We start from the raw sequence: 24521 nt of genomic DNA, 5'->3' as shown, positions 1-24521 counted from the left end.
GTCCGTAGCGTTCTTATTTGTAAGCTCAAAATGGAATGTCAGTTATTATCAGCACTAGTTTGTTCTCTGGTATGTTAGTTCTTTGTTTAAATGTTAATGCTAAGTACTATTCAAATATTTGGACTGCTGGATTGTACATGGGTTTGTATATTGTTTTGCCATGAATTGTAAGATTTTAATCTTTGTGAACCTCCCAGTGAGCTTTGGCTATTGGGCAGCATAGGAATTTCTTTTTAATACATGCAGATCTAAAGGTGGTACTGAGAAAGACCTCTATATGAACAGCTGGAGAGCTTCTGAGAGTTGGTGTAGGCAGTGCTCAGCTGGATGGTCCATTGATCTGACCTCCTGCATGCCATGCGTGTGCTCTGCCTCTGAGTCACAGGCCATTTGGAACACATGTGCCTGGCAGTTTAAAGATTCTTCTTAAATGAATATACTCCTGATTTCAAAGTATAGTGAAGGGATTAAATCAGGTTAAGGATACCTAATTAAGTCGTACCTCTCGTATACTAAGGCCTGCATTTACAAGCATCTAATACCAGAGACAATGCTTGTGGAATTTAGGTCTTGGACTCAAATGTATGAACTGCCACCGTGGCACAGCAGTTTATAGGGTCAGGCACTAGGTTACCAAACAAGTCCCAGCACTGACCAATGGCTGCTATCTGCATGAGAGGGAAGGGAATGGATGAAGTATTATCAGGCACTTAATGGTGGGAGGGCTGGTGGGGTCAGAGGGTGAACTGGACCAGTCAGAGGATGTTGCTAAACTATGGCAGCCAAACCATTCTTCCTGTCTGCTAAGAATGCAGTTCAGCTTACAAGTAAAGTATATGCAGCAGAACCTTAGTTCTTTGGAAAATCATCACATATTTTGCTATTACTGGGCAAATTCAATAGCAGTGGGCTTCAAAAACTGCCATAGAGGCTGCTTTTGGCCCCTGGGCCCTGTGTCACCCACCTGTGTCAGCTGTATAGCAGGTTTATAAAACTGCAGTGAGCTAGTATCCCGTGGATGTATTGCAGGGTATAAAAATACAGCTTGAGAAAGTATTCATCCAAAAATAATAAATTCAGTAGCATTCAGTTTAAGCTATTGCCTCTCTCTGATTCACTTTCAAGCCTGAATTCCATTGTTGAATAATTGCCTAAAGTAGGAGTGCAGAAGCTCTTTCAGCTCAAAGGCCAAATAGCATCGGAGAAAAGATCTAGCAATGGTGGGGCTGAAGAAAAACATTAGTGGGACCAAACTAACAAGTAGCAAAATACCTACGCATACCAGCATACATAGCCTACTAAGCCTTAGAATTTCAAGCTTCTACAGTGGATGGTGAGTCTGCACAAAAGCTGGAACTGACCAAAGGATTGGTGATTTAGGGGAAAGGGGCAGGGAAACGGTTCATGGCTTCTGATCTGACCCGACTGGGCTTTGCAGTTCTGCACCCCTGGCCTAAAGAGAAAACAGGGATGAGCCTCACCAGGTGATCGTAGGGTCATGATCAGCAATGTCCTTTAATGCCAGGGCAATTTAAATGATGCCATTGCTTAACTTCAGGGCAATTTAAATAATGACATTATCATAAGTCATGGTGGTGCCTATAATTTCTCATCTTGTTTATACTTGTAACCTAGGCATAGGAAAGCCTGTTCTTGTTTTCTTAATACTCACAACTATGCTACTAGCTAGGACCAAGGCAACAAAAAGGTATACTGAAACCTCAGTCCTACTCATGATAGTCATCCCAGCAACAGACGGTCAGAAGAAATGATCCACAGCTGTGAGTTTCTCAGCATCTTTTAGTGCCTCATTGAAGTTGCATCGCAAGTCCTCCCAAAATGCTCAACCCTGGATTAAGGAAATTGTACTCTTAGTATTTTGGAAGAGAGGGTGGCAAGGCCAAACTAAGACTTCCCATGTACTTCTTCCTAAATGGAAAATGGTGGCATCTTTTTCTTTTACAAGAATTGCAATGAGTGGGCTTTCTTTCACCCTGTGTCACAAAGGCACAATTAGCTTTAAATCAGGAGTGGGTAACTTGTAGCCTTCCAGATGTTCTCAGACTGCAATTGCCATCAGCCTTAGCATAGCCAGTGATGAGGGTTGATAGGAATTGCAGTCCAGAAATACCGTTAAATTCTGTCATGTGTGCATTTTGAAGAGATAAATTTCAAACTTTTTGTAGTAACTCTATTTCAGTTTTAATTTATGGCAGTAGGGTTTTATTCCTTATAGCATCCAAAAGCCTTGGAGGCATCCAAAAAGAGACAGTGGCAACATTTAAAGCGAAAAAGCAGTTAGGTGGGTACCAAAAGTGCATTATTATAGGTTCAGATATTCCAGCACAAACACTTGCAGAATTTTGTTTAGGTTATCTACAGTGGCCTTGTCAAGATTTTCTTCATTGTCCTCCATAGTGTGCCACACTTGAGGGAAAGGAGATGGTATCAAGTGTAGGACTGGAACCCCTGGTGAAAAAGAACAAAGAATGCAGATATCAAACTTCTGGAGAGGGCTTGCCATAAGAGATGTTAGTTAATTTAAACAAATGTTGAATAATAGTTCAATAATCACTGGCTTATTTTGGAACATTTGTTGGCAAGGACTAAGACTTCCCATGTATTTCTTCCTAAATGGAAAAAGGTGGCATTTTTCCTTTTACAAGGGCAGAGAACAGCATAAATGACTACTTGCTTTAAAGTTAAATAACTATGTTAAAGTTCGATCATTTAAATTAATTGTATCCTTGAGACAGAAACATAAGTTAACAATTCCTTGTTAACAAGTAGATACAAGAAAGCTACCATATCACCAAAGAATCTTGTAGCATCTTGAAGGCAAAGATCTGTCATGGCACAAAAACAAATCTGATGCATTTAATGGTTGCCTAAGAGTGTAGGCATGTTTATCCTGAGCACATAGAAAATAATTTCATCCTCTCAAAAACTGCAGGGGATACTAGTTTACTAGTTGGCATCATACTGTGGAGAGCACAAATGTGCTAATAGCTGCTAATAATGCATTGGCATAGTGCTTTCAGTATAGCAGACAAACTTCTGAAGGACCAAACACTTTAAGTGCACTAGCATTCCTGAGGCCCGCATAATTGGCCCTGTTTAGATTATCTTTATCACCATTAGCAGTGTGTCCCATGAGAGTGGGCCATATCCACTTTGATAAGATCTTACTCAGCTGATTATGTATTCATGCTCTGCGTCACAACATGACATTCCTATTAGTACCTTCTACGTTGTTTGACCTTTTCGCCTCCCTTGTTTCAAACAACGAAAGAACCCCCCTTTCGCTTAATTTGGGGTATATATCTACTGACTTAGCTATTAAATTGGTGAGTCTTTCAAGTACCTCAAGGCTTTTTGATTTTTTGCATATTACTATGGCTGCTCTTCTGGAATTTGCCCCAAAGACACCACTAGTTAGAAAGAAAAGGGCAACTTTAAATATATTGGATAAAGGAAAACTATTCAACTGCTAGATGCTGACAACAGAAGGGAACCCAGACGTTCATATCCTGATCATTGCTGTGGTTTGGCAGCCATTCTTGTTATTGAAAATGGTGCATTCTCACAGCTGAGACAGTATACATTTCTGAGAGGCAGTTTGTTACCTTTCCCATTCTCACTAATTTCTGATTCTTCCACTTTCTCCTGAACCAGCAAAGCAAGGTCCAGACTCAGTTACATGAAAGAGGAAAATGTGTTTTTAACATGTCCGAACTGGGAGTCTGATGTTAGACAGCTGAGACTTAATTGACATTGTCAATGGGCCCATGCCAACTATTTGGTCATGCAACTCCAGCTTATAGCTTCCCGCTTGTATGACTTGTTTGCCACCATTCCTGGTCTATTACCAACTCACACTGAAGTAGTTGGTGATCACATACAAAATTGGAAGCATCTGCCTGAACTGTATGATGTACCTGATCTGTTTCCCACAAGCTGGGGCTACTATTGTTCAAAGGAAAAGGTTGTCCTAAGGTTGACAGTCCTGTGAACTGGTCCTAGAAAGGTTTATTAAATCATGACTCTTGTGATGCCCCAACAGATTAGCACTTTTCCTTCATTGTTTACAAAGTAGATTAATTTGTTGGTTGACAAATACAATTTCTAAGCCTGCATGTTGCTTACTTGCTATAGACAGCATATGCTCTTGTGTGCTACCTTGAAGACAACTAAACAATAGTTTTCATACCTCTTCTTAAAAATGGAACATGGTCGTCCTCAACTGGATGTCCTTGTAAGTCTCTCCGGAAATACTGCCTTTCAGAATGATGATTTTTTAGGAAACCCAAATCATGGAGATTTTTTTCTGTAGTTGTTTTAAGCAAACAAGAAAGGATAAGCAGAGAATGGTAATGTAATCACTTAAAAAAGCAACTAAGCCTGATAAAAGCAATTTAAAGCAGAAAATGTAGTTTTACACAATGAACTGGTATTACAAAAACAGTCTTATTTGCTATGATTGTGATTAAATGCATCCCTGTAAAGGACCTCAAATTTGTCGTCTTGGATAAAATATTTCTACATATTGAACGTGGTTAGCTGCTATTTTAGCAATTTACTACTTGGGTCTCTTGCATAGTTCTTTATTTTACAGTGCACTGTATGCTTTGATTGAACAAGAAAGAGGAAAATTTATGTAACTAGTTGCAATATCATTCTATATGACATATTCAGTAAAGATTTCTCCCAGGAGGAATAAAATGGGCATATCCAGATCTATAATGTAAAGTAAGGGGATTTTATGTCAAGGTTAACTCCAGTACATAGCACGAAAAGAATGCTTGAATTTCTGCTATGTGGGACTGCCATTGTTTTTTCAAAGTACGTTTTGCATAATTTATTCTTACCAATGGCTTCAAGTCTTCCAAACCATCGAGCTGTGTTCAGAAAATAATTGGGAAAGGTTGGATTCCGAGCACCAATTAAGTCCAGCAACACAAAAAGATCCTATGAGAAATTGATAAAAAGCCCTGTAAATGTCACTTTCAGGACCCTGTTAGGGACACTTATTTTAAGGAGCTGCTACAACAGATGCCAGCAATTCTAGACAAATTTTGTGAATATCCCACTTCAACTTGCATGGATGGACAGTGACAAGCTCATTGAGCTCATTCTGTCAGTGAACAGGCACAATCGAATTTCACCCCTTGGTCTTAACAGACCATTATCTTTACTCTTTAGTATTTTATCAAGCTTTCTCAAAAGACTCTTCCAAAATTGGCTTTATTAGTATAGTGCATTCCAGTTTCATCTGACTTGCTTTTATTATATAGGAAGGTCTCTGAGATTCTACTCTAAAAGCAGGACTATCACAGCCCTCTGACTTCAAGTAGCCCTAAGCATTTATTGATGAGCATAGAGACGATCTTCACAACGATGAGATCTAAAAGTAGGCATCAGCAGCAGCTGTTTTTAGATTCCTGTTGTAGCTGCCAAGATCCATTTCAGAAACCATATGGTACATCCTATGGTCTGATCAGAGCCCTCTGATTTTTCAGTTAATTCCCTGTTCATTCACTGACAGTTGCTCATAGAAGACCAAATAGCTGCTTACTACTAGACAAAATAGGTGTGATGCCTTGTGTTAACTTAGTAGGAGAGCTGAGGACATACTTGTCATTCATTAAAATCAAGAAGGCTTCAAAGTGTTTTTTCTGAGTTGGATGGTACCAAAGTTTGGATGATAGGTCCTAAGCAAAGACAGTAACAAGTCTATATTCCAGCTATTATTATTACATTACATTTCTATGCCACCCATAGCCAAAGCTCTCTGGTTGTTCACAACATTTAAGTCACCCATCCAGATTTCAACCAGGCCTGACCCTGCTTAGCTTAGATCCTGATTAGGCAGGATCATTTAACGACTAACACATTTTTATGTCTTTGCATCTTGTTCCATGAGCACTAATTTTTCCCGGTATTACTTTGGCAGCAATGAGAAATCAAGCCAATTGCTCCACGAGTTATTTTAAGCCACTCCCTTTCCCCTCATCTCCTTAAAGTTTTTGCTTACAATGCCCTGGATCTGGGTTGTATATGTGGCACCAGGTGGATGTGGTGTGGATGCCATTTTCTGGGCCAAGGACCGAGAACCATACAGAGAATCAGAGGGGGTCCATCGTACAAAGGCTTCTTCACCATCAAAGAAGATGAGCTTCAGGGAGAGATCTGGCCTGGCGCCTGAGCTGATTGTCTGTGAAATAAAAGAGGAAACAGATAGAATGTCAGTCCACATGCTATGGGCCAAAAATAATGTGGAAACAACTGGAGAGGCAAATACCTTCAGAGGGTGAAGCTGTCTGTCTAGGGAACGTGCCAGTTCCAGCATCATGGCACAAGGTACAGCTGAATCAGTGGCACCAACAAAGACTTTGCCATCCAGCCGTGGTGGAAAGTATTTTGAATCGTAATGACAAGCGAGCACCAAATGACGCTTGGCGAGGGGATTGAGGGTGCCAATGATATTGGAAAAAGTGCGGTATCCATAAGGTGTGTGGCTCTGAAACGTGTCGTCTTCAACAACCCAGCCAGCCTGTAGTCCTTGTAAACGATGCTTGATATGCTGAAATACATATAGCCACAGGTTAAAGGAGAGGAAAATTACTCAAAACATGAACTAGAGAATGGCCTGAGCCATTCCTCACACATATTTTAATACTGGAATGCAAGCCCTTAATGATTTTCCTATCAACAATTCATTTTTCTTTTGAGACTTATTTCGGGCAAGTACACACCCTGTCTTGTATGGAGTAGAGGGAAGATGCTTTTTCCTGATTAGGGTTCTCTTTAAGAGGAACCACATTTTGGAGCGAGAAGCTGCAGGCCACTGGTAGTTAGATTCTGGAATTAAAGGCCTGACATCCATTCCCTCTGCAAGGTAATATGTATTACTTCACTTAGGGATCAATCCTGTGCATGTTTAGACAGGAAAAAATGGCCTACAGCGTCCCACATGTCCCTAGCTAGCCATGCTGCTTGGAGCATGCTGGGAGTTGTATGCCTTAAAAAATATATATACCTTTACTTGCTTCAAAATAGAAAAATCCAGCCCTGTTAATGCTTGTGGATCCTCCTACATGGTCTGCTTAATGTGGCACAGGACTTTTAGCCCAAAGACCTGCCTAGGCAGCACTAATGCTTCTACTCCTTCACGTCTTCCTCTTATTAAGTTACTGGCTGGTCGGGTTTTTTTTTTTTTTTTTAATGCGTGCTCTCTCTTGTATGCATGCACCCTAAACACAGCAATGTTTGCACCACATTCAAATCAAGAGTAAATCAGGACATCATCTCCAATCAATATACCAATTCCATTCCAGATCATGCTCCAACATTTAAGCAATTCTGCCTCACTGGGTTCATCAATAAGCTGTATCCACAGAAATTCCACAGAAAGTAAAAAGTCACAATGTATAATTCTGCTAAGCATTCTGCTAAAAATGCTGGATGGGTCCTGTGAAGAGCAAGGGCTGGAGAGCAAGATAGAAGAAGTATTGAAAAGGAAAGAAGCAGGGTTGGGAATAGAGATCGAGGGGGAGAACCTGAAATGTGAACAAGAGAAGACAAAACTGGCAGGGTTGGAAGGGGTGGAAGAGTGGTTTTCCATTTTTGTGCTCTGCAGTTTCTGAGGCTTTTTCTCCAAGAGGAAATCTGTAACTTCTCTTCCAAACCTCCAACAAAAGCAGACACCACTAGGAAGCTCCCCATATGTCCCAGCTCTCAATGCAACCAAGAGGTTCTGGACAGCTCTGAACAAGAGTACAGGTAGAGGGATGCATCTACTGGCTGTTTTCTCACACATTCTTCATGTTCCTAATCAACAAAGGCATAGAAGCAGTTAAAAGTGTGAGGGGGCAGAACTTCCCTCAGGCTGCAGTTCCAGCTGGAAATTAAAGGCAACCAAGTTCTGGACCCCAGCTGCAGGCACTTAATGATGTTTAATTGTCCCTCATTGAGGGCACACCTTTGGATGTTTCCTTAGCAATGTCTCATCTGTTTTAGAAGTGATCCCTGTGGCACATTAAATGTCATTGGGCTCTGAGTCTAAAGGGCTCTACAGAATTTTATGTAACATGTTGATACTTGTCAATAAGAAACATGCTGTCCAAATTAAAACTGATGTGACTGATTAAAGGCTAGTTATTTATTAGAAGGACACCGAGTACATCTTTGATGAAGTCAAATAAATGACCAAACAATCCAGCATTCAATGATTATGACATCATACGAGGCACAATTAAACCTCTGGCAATGAAGAAATGTAAAGGCCTCCCTGGTGTGTGTTTACTAGGCCAGAAGGCCCTGGTCATTCACCTCAAGTCCAACGTCCAGAGATGGTGTCTATACTCTGAAGTCAAGCAGGTTAAGACTTAGTTAGGTTTGGACTGAGGGCTCAGGTTGTACATCTCTCAGACTAATGAAGAACAGTGTGTAACTGTGACAAACATATAGTAAACCAGCATTAAAGTAAGGCAGGGAAACCAAGTCCACAATGCAGTGGAGGCTGGTACATGCCCATGGCTATCAGTGTCCTTGTGGTCAGTGCCACAAGAGATCTTTCCAAGCAGGAGACTATTTGGTAAGCCCTTGCAAATGTCTTGAGATGGACAAGGACTCTTTCTAGGAATGTTAACTTTCAGATATTTAGTTCTTCTCCCATAGCAGTAAAGATTCTAGCCTGAACATGCCCAGTGATTGCTGTGCCAGAGCTGTCACTGTTATGCTCTTTGCTTAGGCTCTCAGCCAGTAAATCTCCTAGGAAACGAGAAGTAGGAGCAATCAAAAAAGTGTGTATGCAGAGATAATCACACTTGCTTGTCACATTCCAGCTGCACTAAGAGCATCACCTCTGGCTCAGAGCCCTTCCAGGCCATCCATGAATGAATGCTCAACTGATGCTTGTGTTTCTATTTGATTACCGTGGACTGCAATTCTTCTCCTGGCTGAACATATGATTGCAATTGGCTATGATCTGTGAAGTCCTGAGTGAGGATGATGCAACTGTAACCTCCCCTCCATTAACTTTTGACTGTGTCATTAAAAAAAAGTATATTTTTCTCTGCAGCACATGCTTGTTAGAGTATATTAATTAGGCGTTCCTTCTCCCATCTGAACTGTCCTGTCATTTTAAGAAGACTTGCTAGCTGTGGACAGGCAGCCAGGCCAGTTCAGAGGATGAGCATTAACTCAGTGCTGGCTTTTTGAGGGAAGGCATCATTTTTAGGGCTTCATCACTCCTACAGCAAGACTATTCCTGTCCAGTCCAGTACAAGCCAGTGAGATCATTGCATTTCTGGTGTTGGATCAGTAGGGCTATGTGAGCCCCCTGTGAGCCCCCCATCTGATCTGGTAGCGTCAGGGACCCTCTGGAGCATATTTCTGGTGTGTGTGTGGGGGGGTGCAAGGTGGAAGACACTAAAGTCCACTTGAATGGCACTGGATTCAACACTTCTCAAAAGTAGATTCAGAAAGCCCCTACACAGCTGTGAATGCAGAGGGAGCATGTGGCTGGGTATTTAAACGTGCCATCCTGTGGAGTGGTTTACCGAGAACCAGTATGGGCCAGTATGGCTCAAACTGGGAGGTTGCTTGCAAATATACAGATTGTATTTGGAGCCTGCTCAGCCTTACCTGACGTACAGCGTAACTTCCAGGCGATCCTGGGTATCTCTCAATCAGTATTGGGTGCAAGTCATTTTGCCACATCCGATTGACATCAGTGTGCATAACCACTTGCCGAATTCTAGTTGCATTTAAAATGGTTGGGTGGTGAGTGTACTGTGGAAGGAATCAAAGGCAAACAGATGATAATGGGCTACCATAAGAAGTTTAGATTTATATGTATATTTTACATGTGACATCATGAAAGATATATTTATTCATTTTAAAATAACTATTTTCTATTGTTCTGTTAAAACAAGCATCCCAACTGACCAAAAATAGAAAGAAAATTATACTGCAAGATGTCTTTAGGAAGTCAGACACTCAGACCACGGAAATGCGTAAATATAAGCAAAGTCAGACTGCAACACTGCAGACAGTTGCCCCAGCTGCGATCCACCGTGACGCTCACATGTTTCCTCATACTGTGACCCACACAGCAGCAATGTGTGGACATCAAAGCTGTGTGTGGGATCAACTATGTGGGACCTGCCCTCCAGTCACCACCCTGCTGGGAGGAAAGGTATGCGTTGGAAGAGAAAGACCCACTCAACATGTGGGCCACCACAGCCCTGTGTGCAACGCCTACCAGTGTGTGTGGGGTGGATTCAGCATTGCCATGTATGCGGGCTCCTATTCAAGGATCGAAAGTCCAGCCGGTGCCCCAGGAAATGCATGCAGAACCGGAGACTCAGGGGTGAAATCGAGCCTTTTGGGGTTCCGCCAACGGCCACTCCCACTTCCTCTGACCCCACCCCTTCTCCCATTGATTGTTTGGTGGTTTCCCAACTTTTGTGCAGTATGTTCCTTATTCTGAAAGGTAGGAATCCCTCATGTACGGTGTAATTACTGGCCATAAGAACAATATGCATTTATGACACTCATATGCTGCGCCATAGCCTAAGGGCTGTCTGGATGGCTCAGAAAGAGTTAAAATATGCTATGCTAAAATATGCCTGCATTTTGGCCCTGCTCCCTTTTGCCTCTAGCCTTGTTCACCACAGGAATGTGGCTGCTGCCCCGCATCTCCTAGCCTCCAAGATGGACAGAGGGATGACTCTACACACTTGCTGCTGGAGTCCCATGTTATCTTGATGTTCTCATTTCTCTAATGTTGGTTTGCTCAGTTTAGTATTGGGCCTAAGTTATAATTTTCTTGAATTATGCTGAACTTTTAAGTGTTTGTTTCTAACAATAATCGAAAAATGCTTATTAAACATCAGGGCTTTCTGAAACAAACTAATATTAGTGTGCTTAAAAGCAATAGTTCTAAGAAGTAGACAACAACAACAACAACAACAACAACTCAGAATGAAAATAAATGTCCCCAAATATAGTAATGATCCAGAACATACACTTACTGAGTCCAGTCACTGTCATTATAAAATTACTATAATCATGATTTTGCTGAAGTTAACATCTTTGCAAGCACAACACAGTCCATATAATTTAGAATGGAACTGATCACTGACCAGAGCAGTCAAATTGATCCATAAGAGTCAAATACAGTAGCCTGACTCTATCTCCTTACTGTGTGTATTTGTGGACTTTGCAAAACAAAGGTGTTTTAATGGAGGGCAGAGGGTCAGAAAGTGCCTAATTTTTCTCCTGTTGGCCATCTGGCTCTTTAAAACTGCCTCATCCCACAAGCTGCTTTCTGTCCTGCAGGCAAAAATTGGCAGGCAGGGCAGCAAATTCTGTCCCCTTCCCACCCAAGTCAGGGTGCATAGCTCTCACAGCAAGTCAAGCTGTTTTCACCCATATGACAGAAAATGCCACAAGTATTCTCTTCTCATCCCGGCAGCAAACATACCAAAACAAAGCAAGCAAATAGCAGTTGGCTGTCCTGACAAGCCTGCCAGTGACTGCTGCCTGGGGCAGCCCCCTCCCTTTGTCTAATAGTAAGTCTGGTCCTGGTTCTGCACTGATGGGAAAAGAGGCTGAGGCGGGAAATAGTCATGGGAAAAACATTCAGTGCCTTCTCATGGGCAGCCCCTGTGCTTTCCACTAAAGTGGGATGATTGTGAAAACAGGCAGGTTTCCTTTTAATGGGCATTCTAAAAGGATGGCCTTATGTCTGAATCTAGAGGATAGTCCTCTGTTTAAAGGCACCTTGTCTTTGAAGGGGTGCCCAGCCCAAGAGCAGTCTGAAGCTAAAGAGCCGTAAGGATGATTTGCAGAGGGCTGTGAAGTTGCCTGTTCTTTTATTACATTTATATCCAATGATGTTCCCTCTTGCAAGGAATCCAAAGTGTCTTACATAGTCCTGTGCCTCTCCATTTCCTTCTCACAACAGACCTGTGGGGTAAGTTAGGCTGAGAGTCAGTGACCAGCCCAAAGTTTCCCTAATTAGTTTCCCTACTGAATGGGAACTAGAACCCAGTTCTCCCAAGTCCCATTCCAGTGCTCTAACACTATGCCACACTGGCTCTCACAAGGCATCTTGGTCACAGTCTTCTCCAATTTATGCTGAGATGTATTTCTTTTTAAGTTATTGGGCTGGATCTGATTCCAGACCAAGTTAGTTCAGCTTAGGTCCCACTTAGGTTCAACTTGCATCCAGATGAGACCCCCAGGTTGGAAGGCACTCAAGCAGCTACTGGGAAGAGCAAAGGACAAGTATGAATAGCTCTGTTGTCAATGTCCCAACTTGATCGAAAGAAAGTTTAGTGGCTGACACACATGGAGGCAAAAGGAAAGTCCAGACCTCCCCTGCAGAGGAAGGCAGGATGCGCTCCAACGGAGCAAAGCTCAGGGAGCCAAGGTTCCATTTGGATGCCAGGAAGCACTTCCTGACAGTCAGGACCCCGAAGGTGTGGAATGGGCTTCCCCGGGAGGTGGTTGAGGCCCCATCGGTGCAGGTGTTCAAGGATAGGCTGGATGTCCATATGGTGGGCATGTCGTGAGCAGAGCCGGCTGGTGCCGGAGGTCAAACTAGATGGCCCGGGAGGCCCCTTCTGACTCGCTCTGTTTCTATGTTTCTAAGATATACACTACAATGTTCCTGCTTGTTCTATCCAACACATACCATTGAAAAATGAATCAAGTCAAACTGTCTGTCTGGATCATATCAGTAAGAACTTGTGGAAAGCTATCAGCATAACAATAATTCAAGTCTATGTTTCAACAACAGATGCTGATGAAGAAGAAAGTGATTTTTTTATGTAGGTGTTCAAAAGGAAATTTGTAACACACCAAAGCAATAGATGCTGATAATCCTAGGTGACTAGAATGCAAAAGTAGGAAACAAAGCTGATCAAATATTGTGGGATGATTTGACCTGGGGTAAGAAACTAAATAGGAGGACAAGTCATAGAATTCTGTGAAGCAAACAATCTGTTGATTGCAAATTCTTCAAGCAACCGATCAGACTACATGGACATCACCAGACGGCCAATTTAGAAATCACATAGGCTATATAATTGGAAACTGCAAAAACAAGACCAGCAGTTGATTGTGGTAGTGGCCATGCACACTAAATATCAAGAATCAGAGTAAAGCTGAAAAAGATCACCAACAGAAACATGGTGCCAAAATATAACTTCAATTACATCCCAAATGAATTTAAAGTTCACATAAAGAACAGATTTGCATTACTGAACTCAATTGATTGTGAGCCAGAAGAACTGTGGACTGAAACCAAATATGTTATTAGGAAAGAATGCCAGAAGACAATTCCCATAGCAAAAAGAAAAGAAAGCCCACATAAATGCCAGAAGAAACACAATAGTTAAGGATTGGCAAAAAGGAAAAGGAAAAGTTGATAGAAATAGAGTCACAATCTTGAATGCAACTTTTTAGCAACTATCACATAGTGACAACAAGGACTATTGCAAAAAAATAATGCAAAGAAATAGAAGAGAGTAGCAAAAGAGGAAAAACAAGAGTCCTCTTCCAGAAGATTCAAGAAACCAAAGGGAAATTCAAAACTTGATTTGGATTGCTGAAAGACAAATGCAGGGACTTATTATCTGACCAGGAGAAAACAAAGAGAAAATGGAAACTATATGCAGAACTATACAGAAGATATGAAAGGATGACAGACTCTTTCAAAAAGGAATCCTATGAGGAAGATCCTGTAATATTAGAAAGCAGAATGAAAGCTGCTCTGAAAGCACACAGAAAGAATAAGGCAGCCAGAGTAAATAAGGTTCCAGCTGAACTATTGCAAGCTGCAGAGACTGGTTCAGTCCACATCATAAGGAGAAGATGCTAACAAATCTGGAAAACAAAACAATGGCCCACTGACTAGAAATGTTCAATATACTTTCCAAATTGCAAGAAAGGAGATGCGAAGGAGTGCAGCAACCATAGGACCATTGCAGGAATTTCCTGCACAAGCAGATCTATGCCCAAAGTGTTGCAACAAATAATTTTACCATATATGGAATGAGAAATTCCTGATGTTCAAGTTGGATTCTGAAAAGGAAGAAGCACTCAAGATCATGTCAAAATATACGTTGGCCATTGGAATGCACCAAAGAATTTCAGTCTATGCTTTCTGGATTGCAGCAAAACCTTTGACTGTGTGGGTGATGAGAAGCTATGGAGGGTCCTGAAAGAAATGGGGGTGCCTCAACACTTGATAGTCCTGATGTGTATTGTGCCCAAGAAGCTACTAATTGGACAAAGCAGGCAGAAACAGGTGATTCCCTGTAGGCAAAGGCATCAGACAACGGTGTATTTTATCTCCCTATCTGTATGCAGAATTTATAAGGAAAGATGGATTGGGATTAGAGGAAGGAGTGAAAATAGGCAGAAGACACATCAGTATTTTAAGATATGTAGATGATCCATTTTACTTGCAGGAAGTAGCAATGATTTAAAATGGCTCCTGATGAAACAGAAAGAAGAAAATAGTGTAACATGCATTTGAAATAAAGAAGAACACATATGTCCTAGATCCAATCAAGTCAGACATTTTCCTAGAAGCAAAAATGACAAAACTGAGGCTGCCATACTTTGGGCAATTCATGAGACACTAATGCTAAGGAAACTCAAAAGTGGCAGAAGAAAAGGAAGACCAAAAAAATAGATGGATTAACTCCATAAGGGAAGTCACAGCCTTGAGTTTACAAGAGCTAAGCCAGGCTATGAAGGACAGGACATTTTGGAGGGTACTGTAGGGTCACCAGAACTCAAAGATTACTTGATGGCTCATAACAACAACACAACATCCAGTGTGATCTTGTGCATGACTGTTCAGAAATAAGCTGGGGTGTGATCCCAGATAAGTGTGGATTGAATTGTGGCCTTAATTTGGATCCATAATAATTCCTTTTAAATATGCCATTCTATATATCAATGTAATTATTCAAATCTGTGTCCTCTCCTTTGGTGCTGCATTTGCTCTTGGCAAGGTGCAAGTTTCCAGCACCACCCTACATAATACCTTCCTTCTGCATCCTGTTAAGAGTCTCCTTCTCTGATTGACGTGGCTCTCTTATTAGAGCGCTTTTGAACTTAGCTGAGTGGTTACACACAAATGGTTGTAACTGAGCCTCAGTCTCTGTTATTTTTATCAAGAGCAAGCAGTACTTTGAGAAGAGGGAATTTAGGGCGAAAAAGTGGGGTAGAAGGTAGGGAAGCATGTTAATTAACCCTTCCTACCTGTAGTTTTGACACTAAAAACATTCCTTTTTGCCCTATCCCCATGTCCTCCCATAGGGCTTAAATGTGTGGAAAAGACAAACACACATTTGAAAGTTGGTGAATGTGCGAGTGGGAGATTTGGAGCAGAGAAACAGCAGGCAATGCCCTCGGCCCCCAGGTGGTTCTTCCATTTAAAAATGGCATTGGCGTGCTACCTGCTGTTAGTCTGTCAGCTTTCGAAACAATGAAATAAATGCATTTGCTTAAAAGGAATTGTTCATGCTGCGTGGAAGAAACATTGTGCCTTCAAAATTGTGCCGTGTTGTTCCTGTGGGTGTACAGAGGTTCCCATTGGCATCAGTCTGGGAATGTGCCTGAAGCTTCCCATGAGTGCTTCACAGTCAGTCAGTGCCCCACAGTTGGTGCTTCACAGTCAAACACAATGCAGTGCATCCTTTGGTAAACATAAATTACACTTTGGTATTGAGAAATCAAGAACTTTCTGAAACTGGAGGACCTCTCTAGAGCAGAACAAGCAACTTGTCCTTTATTTCAAAATGAAGCTGTTGCAGAAGCACAGCACTAGGAAGCCCCTTGTGAAATGAGGGAAATCCATGTTTCAGCTTGGGCTCTGGTTCTCTAATAAGCAGCTTGCAAGTGCTCCTTTGCTTGCAGCAGCCACCAACAAAGTTAATGACATCTGGGACAAATGAAAATGAGAAGAGAGAAAAAAATAAACTCAAGGCCTTGAGCCACATCTGGCACACTAGAGCTGCTGCTCCTGTCAGCTTTTAGACACTTTGCCTTCACCTGGGTTTGGAGTGCACCCAGGGCAGAGAGCTCAGGCCCTATGGGCCAGCTTGCAGGAAGAATAACCCTCAGGCAATTATGTGCTGGGTGGCAACAGCTGGGTGCTGTAATGCAGAAGTGCACTGCGTTCAAGCTTCAGGATCCTTTTCCTCAACCTTCCAGATCCATCAACTTGATTCTGATTCCACAGGTTCGAATGGGGGGGATTGTCCACTCAGTAATAAAAACACATTGCAGTTTTGTTTTCATTAGCAGAATTAAGGCCACAGTGTTTTTGCTCAAAACACTTTCTTCATTTAGGATCGGGAGGCAGCTCTTGCTGTTATTGTTGAACAGCTGGGAGTCAGAAACTCTTGTTAATCTACTGCAAGTCACCCAGAGATCTATTGGTAGATTCCAATCTACCTTTTACCTACATTTGTGGAAATCTACTGTATTAATACAACTTACAAACATAACAACAAAATCATACAGCGTGTAATGAGAAAAGTAGTATTTTTTAGCTAAGCTTGCATGAGGTTTCAAAACACACCCTTTACTCTTCTACTCCATGCTACACAGTTTCACAAAAGTACAAAATGGTACATGTTAACAAAGGGCTGCAAAGGGAGGGGGAATCTAGTCTGCCCATAATGATGGTGCTAGATTCCACCCCTTCCGATTGTTGAAATCCTGGGGGAAAGGGCTGCTCTTAGCCTGACCACCATCTGAAGCATGGAGTACACAACAGTGCCTTTTTAGTAGTAGTTCCTAGGTTTTGCACATCACTACTCTGAGAGTTTCAACAGGCTGCTACCTTCTTTTTGTAGATCTCCAACCAAGATGCTCCTGATTTGGGATATGATCTGAGTGATGGCTAAAAGCACTTGGCCCTTTGAGGTGTTTTCTGCCGAGGTTCCATCAAATGTTCTACTGATTTGCACAGCATGCTAGTGGTGAGCCACTTTGAAATGTCCCTTGTGGATTAAAAGGCAAGCTTGAAATACTGAGTGTGTATGCATTTTGTAATAGGGTTATATCCTGCCTGTTTCTTACATTTAACTCAGTGTTAAGGTTTACATCATCCTCTCTCTCTTGAGAGGTAGGTTGGGCTGCAAGTCTGTGACTGACCCCAAATCACCCAGCTGACTCCATGGCTGAGCAGGGACTAGACCCCATCCCTGTGCTCTTAAGCACTACACCACACTGTGACAAATGTGTTGTGCATCTGTCTGTGAACTCGTTGCATTGCCACACTTTAAGAGGAAGTGTCCTCATGTCCTTTGCTGAAACCACCCCTTAATTGTTCCCCTTGCCTTGCCAAGAACAGTGCAAGTCTTATATACACCCTTTTGCCAGGAAGCCCACCTGAACTAATCGGGGCTTACTTCTGAGTAGAATGCATGCGCAATTCTAACATATACGAGATTCAGCTACTACACCTGTACAGCACAATCCAGCCCTGCCTTTCTCTCCCCGCTCAGAACTCAAAGGTCCCCGGAAGGTCTGAAGGGCCCCCAGGCAGCCTTTGCTCCGGGCACTAGCGTGGCCTGGCCCTGCTCAGCTTCACCAAGGCGGTGGCAACCCGTGTCTTCAGAGCACGCCTCGTCTCGATTCACTACCGTGGGCTTGCCTTCTGCGGCATCTCAGTCCCCTGCTTGGTGCCAAGGTAATTGGACTGCGTGGGAAGCCCGTATCTCGGCATCCATCACGCTACGCGATCAGTGCTGGTAAAATACGCAGCCCGCCTACGAGCTGACCTATGTGGCAGCCACGCAACCCCCTTCTGGGCCACCCCTACACAGACATGCACGTAAGAAAAGCAGAGCGGCGTGAAACCGTAGGGGAAGCGGGGCGCGCAGACGCCGATCCGCCCGTGCTCTGCATCGCGCCCATTGCGTGCAGGCCAACGCTTGCTCGGAAGGAAGGAAGGGGCAGGGGTCCCCGGGCTCGCCGGCACCCCCCGTCCCCAAACCGCAGGGCTGGCGGCGCACGACTTGCCCCCATGCCTCCCCCTCCCCTTCCGCGAAGCCCCACCCTCCGCCCCCGTGAGGGAAGCCCAGAGCAGCGGGCGGGGGTCCCCGGCCCACCTTTTCCTGGGTCCACTCCGCTCTGCCTTCTCTGCCGTCCACTCGCCGAGGGAAGGGGGCGACGGCCAGCGCCAGCGCCCAGGCCAGGCACGCGGAGGCTGCCGCTCCCCGCCCGCGGCCCCTGCCTCCCGCGGCCATGCTCCACGGCTGCGCTCGCCTGCGAGGGGCCACGGCCGGCGGTGGATCCTCAGCGGGGTCTGAGGCGGCTTCGGGGCGCCCGGCCGAGCGCTTCTGCCTTGCGAGCGAGAGGGGCCGGAGGGAAGCAGCCGCTACCTTTGCATTCGCTTCACTGGCTGGCTGCGCTTCTTCGCGCGCCTCCCGCCCGCCTGCGGGGAATGGAGAGGGAGGGTTGCTCGCACATCCATCCCATGCAGCCTCGCCGCTTATCACTTCCTCAGGGATGTGGCTTTGTCCCTGGCACCATCTCATCAACATCAGGAGGACGGCATATGACTTGCCATCATCCTTGGGCAGCAGCCGCAGCGGGAGGGGCTGCCTACCCTACTCCTCCAATTCAATCTCCCCCCCCCCCCCGCGACACCGCATACAATAGGGTAGGGTTGCCATGCAGAAGTGATGCTTTTACTAGCAAAAAAGTAGAGATGTGCACTTCTTGTTGCCTACGGAGGAGAAAATCAAAGTATAGAATAGTATAGAATAAGGCCATTGGGTTGCTGACAGATGGCTGTCCAGTTGCATCCTGAATGTCTCCAGTGTGGAACAGCCACGACCTCCGGAGGTACTTGGCTTCATTGTCAAATTGCTCTAACAGTCAGGAAGCTCTTCCTGATGTTCAGCAAGAATCTGGCTTCCTGTAACTTGAGCCCATATTCCATGTCCTGCAGTCTGGGAAGACTGACAAGAGCGCCTGACCTTCCTCCTTGTAAAAACCTTGCAAGTACTTGAAGTTCCATCATCTCTCTTTTCAGTCAACACACCCAGTTCTTTCAATCTCCCCTCACAGGGCTTTGTTGCCAGTCCCCAGATCATCCTTGTTACCCTCCTCTGAAACTTTTTCAGTTTGTCTGCATCTTAAACTGGGGTGCATCTTAAACTGCATCTTTCTTAAACCGGGGTCTTCAGAACTAGACGCAGTGCCCAAGATGAGGCCTTGTAACTATGCATTTGGGTTCTCTTCCCTAGGTGCAGAACTTTGCATCTCTCCCTACTAAATTTCATTCTGTTGTTTTCAAGCTAGCACTCCAATTTATCAAGATCACTTTGAATGTTCTGTCTGTCTTCCTGAAGTATTAGCCATCCCACCCAATTTTATGTCATCTGCAAATCTGCACTTCTTCATGCAATTCATTGATAAAAATGTTGAAGAGCACTGGGCCCGGACTGAACCTTATGGCACCTCACTCAATACCTTTCCCAGTTAGAGGAGTTGCCATTGATAACCACTTTTTGGGCCTGATGCCGTAGTCAACCGTGACCCAGTGGACAGTTGTTCCACTCGCAGCTAGTTTGCTAATCAGGGTATCATTTACTTCTTAGATTTATAGCCTGCGTATTTTCTTAGAAAGAACTCAAAGCAGCTTACACAATCCTGTTCCTGCTCTCAAGCTTATCTCCACAACAACAACCTTGTGAGGTAGGTTGGACTGAGAGTCTGTGACTGGCCCAAAGTCATCCAGTTGGCCCCATGACATTATGGGTATTTTGTCAAAAGCCTTGCTGAAGTCAAGATATATTACATCCACAGCATTCCCACAGTCCACAAGGTTGTTAGATGTTGTAAGCCGCCCCGAGGCTTCGGCAAGGGGCGGCATAGAAATGTTTTAATAAAAAAATAAAAAAATAAATGTTAAACCTGATCAAAACATGAAATCAGATTGATCTGGAGGATTGTTCTTGACAAATGTATGTTGGTTCCTACTCGTAGGAGTCCTGGTATAAACATATTAGGTCAAACTTCCAAACAAATATGAATAGAATCCTATTGGCGGGTGTGTCAGACAGTTTGCCTAAATACTCTTGCAACACGCAGCTTGCTGCATCATCCGAACCTGATGAAATGCACAGCAGCGGTGGTGTTGAAACCACATAAAAACTCATTGGTTGGCCATTAGATTGTAAGGAGAGCTGAACCCTTTGCCAGACACACACCCTTGCCAGGTTCAGATGAGATGGCAAGCCATGTGCCATGAGGGGAATTAGGCAAATTGCTAGGTGTGCACCCAGCACTCAAAGGGAAGTATTTTCCCCATCATTATCCAAACCAGCCAGTATGTTAAGCAGTGTGTTATGTGCTGCCTTCCATGTGCCAGCAGCTATAAGCAGGTGCTCTTTTGACATGAATGATGGAGGTGAGTTAACAACCTTGGGTCATGTACACAAGGCTAGATCTGATGTTGCAAGCCACTGAAGCTTCATAAAGGCAAACATCTTTAAGGTAGGGGAAATTAAATGCAATTGAATTAATTAAAGTTAATTGCAATTGTGTAAAACACAGTGAGTCAGAAGGGGCCTCCCAGGCCATTTAGTCTGGCTGCCAGCCCCAGCTGGCTCTGCTCATGAAATACCTACCATGTGCATGTCCAGTCTGTCTTTGAACACCCTCACCAATGGGACTTCAATGTGGAAGCCCATTCCATACCCTAGAGATCCTAACTGCAGGAAGTACTTCCTTGCATCCAAATTGCACCTTGGTTCCCTGAGCTTTGCTCTATTGGAGCACATCCTGCCCTCCTCCACAGAGGAAAACAGGTCTCAACCCACCTCCATGTGGCACCCCCTCACATCAGCCAACAGAATCCCCATGGAGTCTCCTCCAAGCTGAAAAGACCCAGTTCCCTCAGTCTCGCCTCATATGGCTTGTCCCTCAATGTGACCACCATCTTTGTGGCCCTACACTGCACCGATTCTAACCTGGCTTTATCTTTCCTGTAACGTGGAGCCCAGAATTGAACATGATACTCCAGTTGCAGGCGCATCAGAATCTTATAGAGTGGCAGTAACACCTCTCTTGATCTCGAAGCCATGCTTCTGGCTATGCATCCAAGGGCGGCATTCACCCTCTTGACTGCCATGTCACACTGCTGACTCATGCTTAGCCTGCAGTTGACCAGTACCCAGGATCCCTTTCACAAGTGCTGCTCTCCAGCCACTTGTCCCCTATCCCATACTTATGACACGCATTCCTATATCCCAATGCGTTTGTCTGCATTGAACACCATCCTGTTGTCCCTCACCCATTCCATAGTCTGCCCCGATCCTTCTGGATCCACAGTACCTGTTCCTCAGTTGTGGCTACTGCCCCCATTTTAGTATCATCTGTGAATTTGATCAGCAAACAGCAGACTGATCACCCCTTCTTCCAGGTCATTGATGAAAAGATTGAACAGAATTGGTCCCAGAACAGAGACTTGGGGGACCCCGCTCACCACCAGCCACCATCCTGATGGTTCCTCATTAATAGTTATCCTCTGCTTTTGCTCCATCAGCCATGCCCTAATCCATTGGACAGTCCATCCGCCTCTCCCAGAACTCAGTTTCTCAACCAGGATATCATGCGACACTTTGTCAGCGGCCTTGCTGAAATCCAGGTAAACCACAACCACTGCGTCTCCTCCATCTAGCTACCTTGAAACCTTGTCATCGAATTTCACAAGGTTTGTCTGGCAGGACCTGTTTTTGCAGAAGCTGTGCTGCGTGGCCGCCAACCTCCCTTCTCTATTTCTAGATCTCTCCTTATTATGAGCCCCTTCATTGTCCAGGCCTTAAGTGATCTTCCCCCTCCCACAAACACACAAACTCCAGGATGAGTCCCCCATTTTCAAGAATCACCCTCTGTTGTGCTTACTGATGGCTTCCATAGAGGTTGAGAAATCCCCTTGTTTTCATCCAAGAACAATCCTTTTCAGGACTTGAGAATGTTTTGGCGATGTTTGTCTTTTTTGTTATGAGAGCCACAGTATTAAAAGTCTAAATCCCCTGTCTTGCATTCCGTGTGCAAGCTGGTGATTGGTTCCAGCCATAGTCTGATGGACCAGTAACATCTAGGCCATTGTTCCTGAATGCTTTGGACTCCCATCTGACCCATCTTTTTGGCAGGAGTTTCAACTGATCTCTCAGAAGGAGAAAACCCTGGAGGCCCACTGCCTTTGGAGAAGCACAGAAAGAATGATGGAAATGCTGCAGGGAACTGTGATTCTGCCCTTCTTCTGTGTTTCTGATGGAGGCAGCTTTTTGCCTCACCACAGATGAAGCTCTGTACTACATGCTTTTTAAAAGGGCACATTTCCTTTGATGTGGAAGGACTTTGTGCTCTAAACTTTAGACCAGCCCAGGGAGAGGCATCTTTTAAACCCTATTCTATTTTCAAGAGGCCCTTTCACACAGTGTAACCTCCTGCCCTGCTTCTCCTTTTCTACGGTGAGCCTCTGTACTTGCCAATTTGGACCATACTTAGAACTGGTTTTCATGGAACCCTCCCACTTTGTACACTGACCAAACTAATGAAGGTTCTGCAGCAGGACTCCTGGATTCCTACTTGTCTTCCCTCTCTACTCATACCTCAAGGTTAGCCAAGTATTCTGAAAGAAATGGGTAAGCTGATGGTGGTAATTATTTCTTATTTATTTATTAAAAGCTTTTCTAACCCATCCACTACAAGTGTCTTGGGGCGGCCGACAAAAGTGGGCCTAAGAGGAACCCTATTTCCCCTTTTTTGGAATAGCACACATGAGATACTCGAAATTGGTGCGAATGTGTTTTAAACTCTGCATAAGCTCCTTCCCTAGGCTCCTTTTGTTTTGTCACTGAGCAGTAAGACCAGTCTGAGCACAGTGCCTCTGGTAAGGACAGACCTCCCCTGAACCTTTTCCTTCCTCTGCCTTCGAATACTGTCCCCAAACATTTTCGTTTCCATTCCCAAGAATGTTTGGGACTCCAATTTACTTAATCCCCATTTCTTTGAACTCTCCCACTGGAAAGTCCATCTGAGATCAGTATGGGATGCTGGTGTATGTCTATGGCCAGGTTTAAGCACTGGAACCAAGCAAACTAAGCCAATTTCCCCATAATCCAGGTCTCTTCACAAGCTTTGAGGGTTCTGAGTTGTATACTTCTGTATGACTCACACATGCAGTAATTTATTCTAAATTAATATACATTTTAAATTATTCCTCAGTTTAATAGCTTCCCCATTGTTTTAGCTTCTACTTGACAAAAACAACCAAGGTGGCTTGGGATTTGGATTTTATATGCTTCTGGATTCTGAGGTAGAAATTAGCATGGCAAGGTTTATATTCTATCAGCTTCATCTGATAGACCCATAGATTGGATCTGCACAATGCTTGAAGTTTGCAGTGGCTTATAAGACACCCTGGGCTTAAAGTTAGCCTGGGGCCTCTGCTTTGCTGGGAAAATAATTAACATAACCAAGGTCCTGAGGTACCTCCTTCTCCTCAGTCCTCCTGACTCAATCCCACAAGGGACACTGCAGAGGCACTGAGGGGAGGGAAGAGCAGAGATGACAGCTGCTCAAAAGTGCCCAAGAAGTACTTGGGTCAGCTGTCAAAAGGCTTCCCACTGCTGATCATGGCAGAGGGGGGATAAGCTTTGTTCTGTTTAGCCTGGATGCAGTTTGTTCCCCGCTCTATTCCCAGAAATCAGCAGTGGAGAAACATTTTAACTAGACTAAATAGAGACCCAACTTTTAAAAAAATCTTTATATTGCCTTTGATTTTATTAGAAAAATGTCTTACTGCACATTCATTTTAAAAATGCTGCACTCAGTTATTGATCAAGGTAATGTTACAGTGCCACCTGATGGCCATTGGGTGGGGAAATTTTTGTGCATCTTTGGTATAATTAAAATCCCAATATTTATATTGGGGTATTGGGAATGCTAAGGGTCTTTATTAAGACAATTTTGAGAGGATGCAACTGACAAAATGGACAATTTCCACAAAAGTTTATGTTAGTATGAACTTGTTAGTTTTTAAGGTGTCATATAAGAATTCAAACATCATAAAATATCTGCGAGCTTGTGAAAACTCCAGATCTGCTTATCAGGCAAGATGTTACAAATGGCAGGCTGTGGAGAGGAATATGAGGGGGGCAAAATATTGACAATGCTGAATTTATGAAGTCTGCACAGTCGGAGTCTTGAGGTGAGATGGGAGAGAAGGCGGCAGCAGGTATTCAGATTATGTATTATGATGCAATGTTTCCTGGTTGCACTTGGGACTGCTAGGAGCAAGCAAATAAGGGTTGATCCCCCATTCTAAAGATATTAAATTTAGCTCTTGCTCAAACTGTCCCCATCTTTACATACAGATTCTTTGGCAGATGGAAAGCAGAAGTAGTGAGAAGTAGATAGTCTTTATATTAACAAGGCTGGAATTAATTTTAGATCAGGGTGGG

General features: G+C 43.8%; 1 protein-coding gene across 1 annotated transcript; it reads right to left on the bottom strand.

Annotated features, from left to right (window-relative positions):
- Positions 1-1782: 1782 nt before the first annotated feature.
- QPCT (glutaminyl-peptide cyclotransferase) lies at positions 1783-18582 on the bottom strand. Its single transcript, XM_044418854.1, has 7 exons — positions 18150-18582; positions 9649-9795; positions 6302-6583; positions 6035-6214; positions 4869-4968; positions 4211-4327; positions 1783-2469 (listed from the first exon to the last, which is right to left on the bottom strand). Exons 1-7 carry the CDS (start codon positions 18576-18578, stop codon positions 2324-2326), a joined length of 1401 nt encoding a protein of 466 aa, XP_044274789.1. The 5' UTR covers positions 18579-18582; the 3' UTR covers positions 1783-2323.
- Positions 18583-24521: the final 5939 nt, after the last annotated feature.

The sequence above is a fragment of the Varanus komodoensis genome, unplaced genomic scaffold (genome assembly GCF_004798865.1).
Source record: "Varanus komodoensis strain SLA01 unplaced genomic scaffold, ASM479886v1 scaffold1, whole genome shotgun sequence".
Lineage (NCBI taxonomy): Eukaryota > Metazoa > Chordata > Lepidosauria > Squamata > Varanidae > Varanus > Varanus komodoensis.
The sequence above is the reverse complement of the archived record's forward strand: the minus strand, read 5'-3'. Positions and strand labels throughout refer to the sequence as shown.

What these genes read in the sequence shown, in the direction of transcription:
- QPCT (XM_044418854.1), bottom strand. Translation starts at nt 18,578, where the DNA reads ATGAGATGGTGCCAGGGACAAAGCCACATCCCTGAGGAAGTGATAAGC. An exon ending in CGGAGTGGACCCAGGAAAAG is followed by an intron (nt 9,796 to 18,149) that starts GTGGGCCGGGGA and finishes TTCCTTCCACAG; the next exon opens with TACACTCACCACCCAACCAT. An exon ending in GACAGCTTCACCCTCTGAAG is followed by an intron (nt 6,215 to 6,301) that starts GTATTTGCCTCT and finishes TTTATTTCACAG; the next exon opens with ACAATCAGCTCAGGCGCCAG.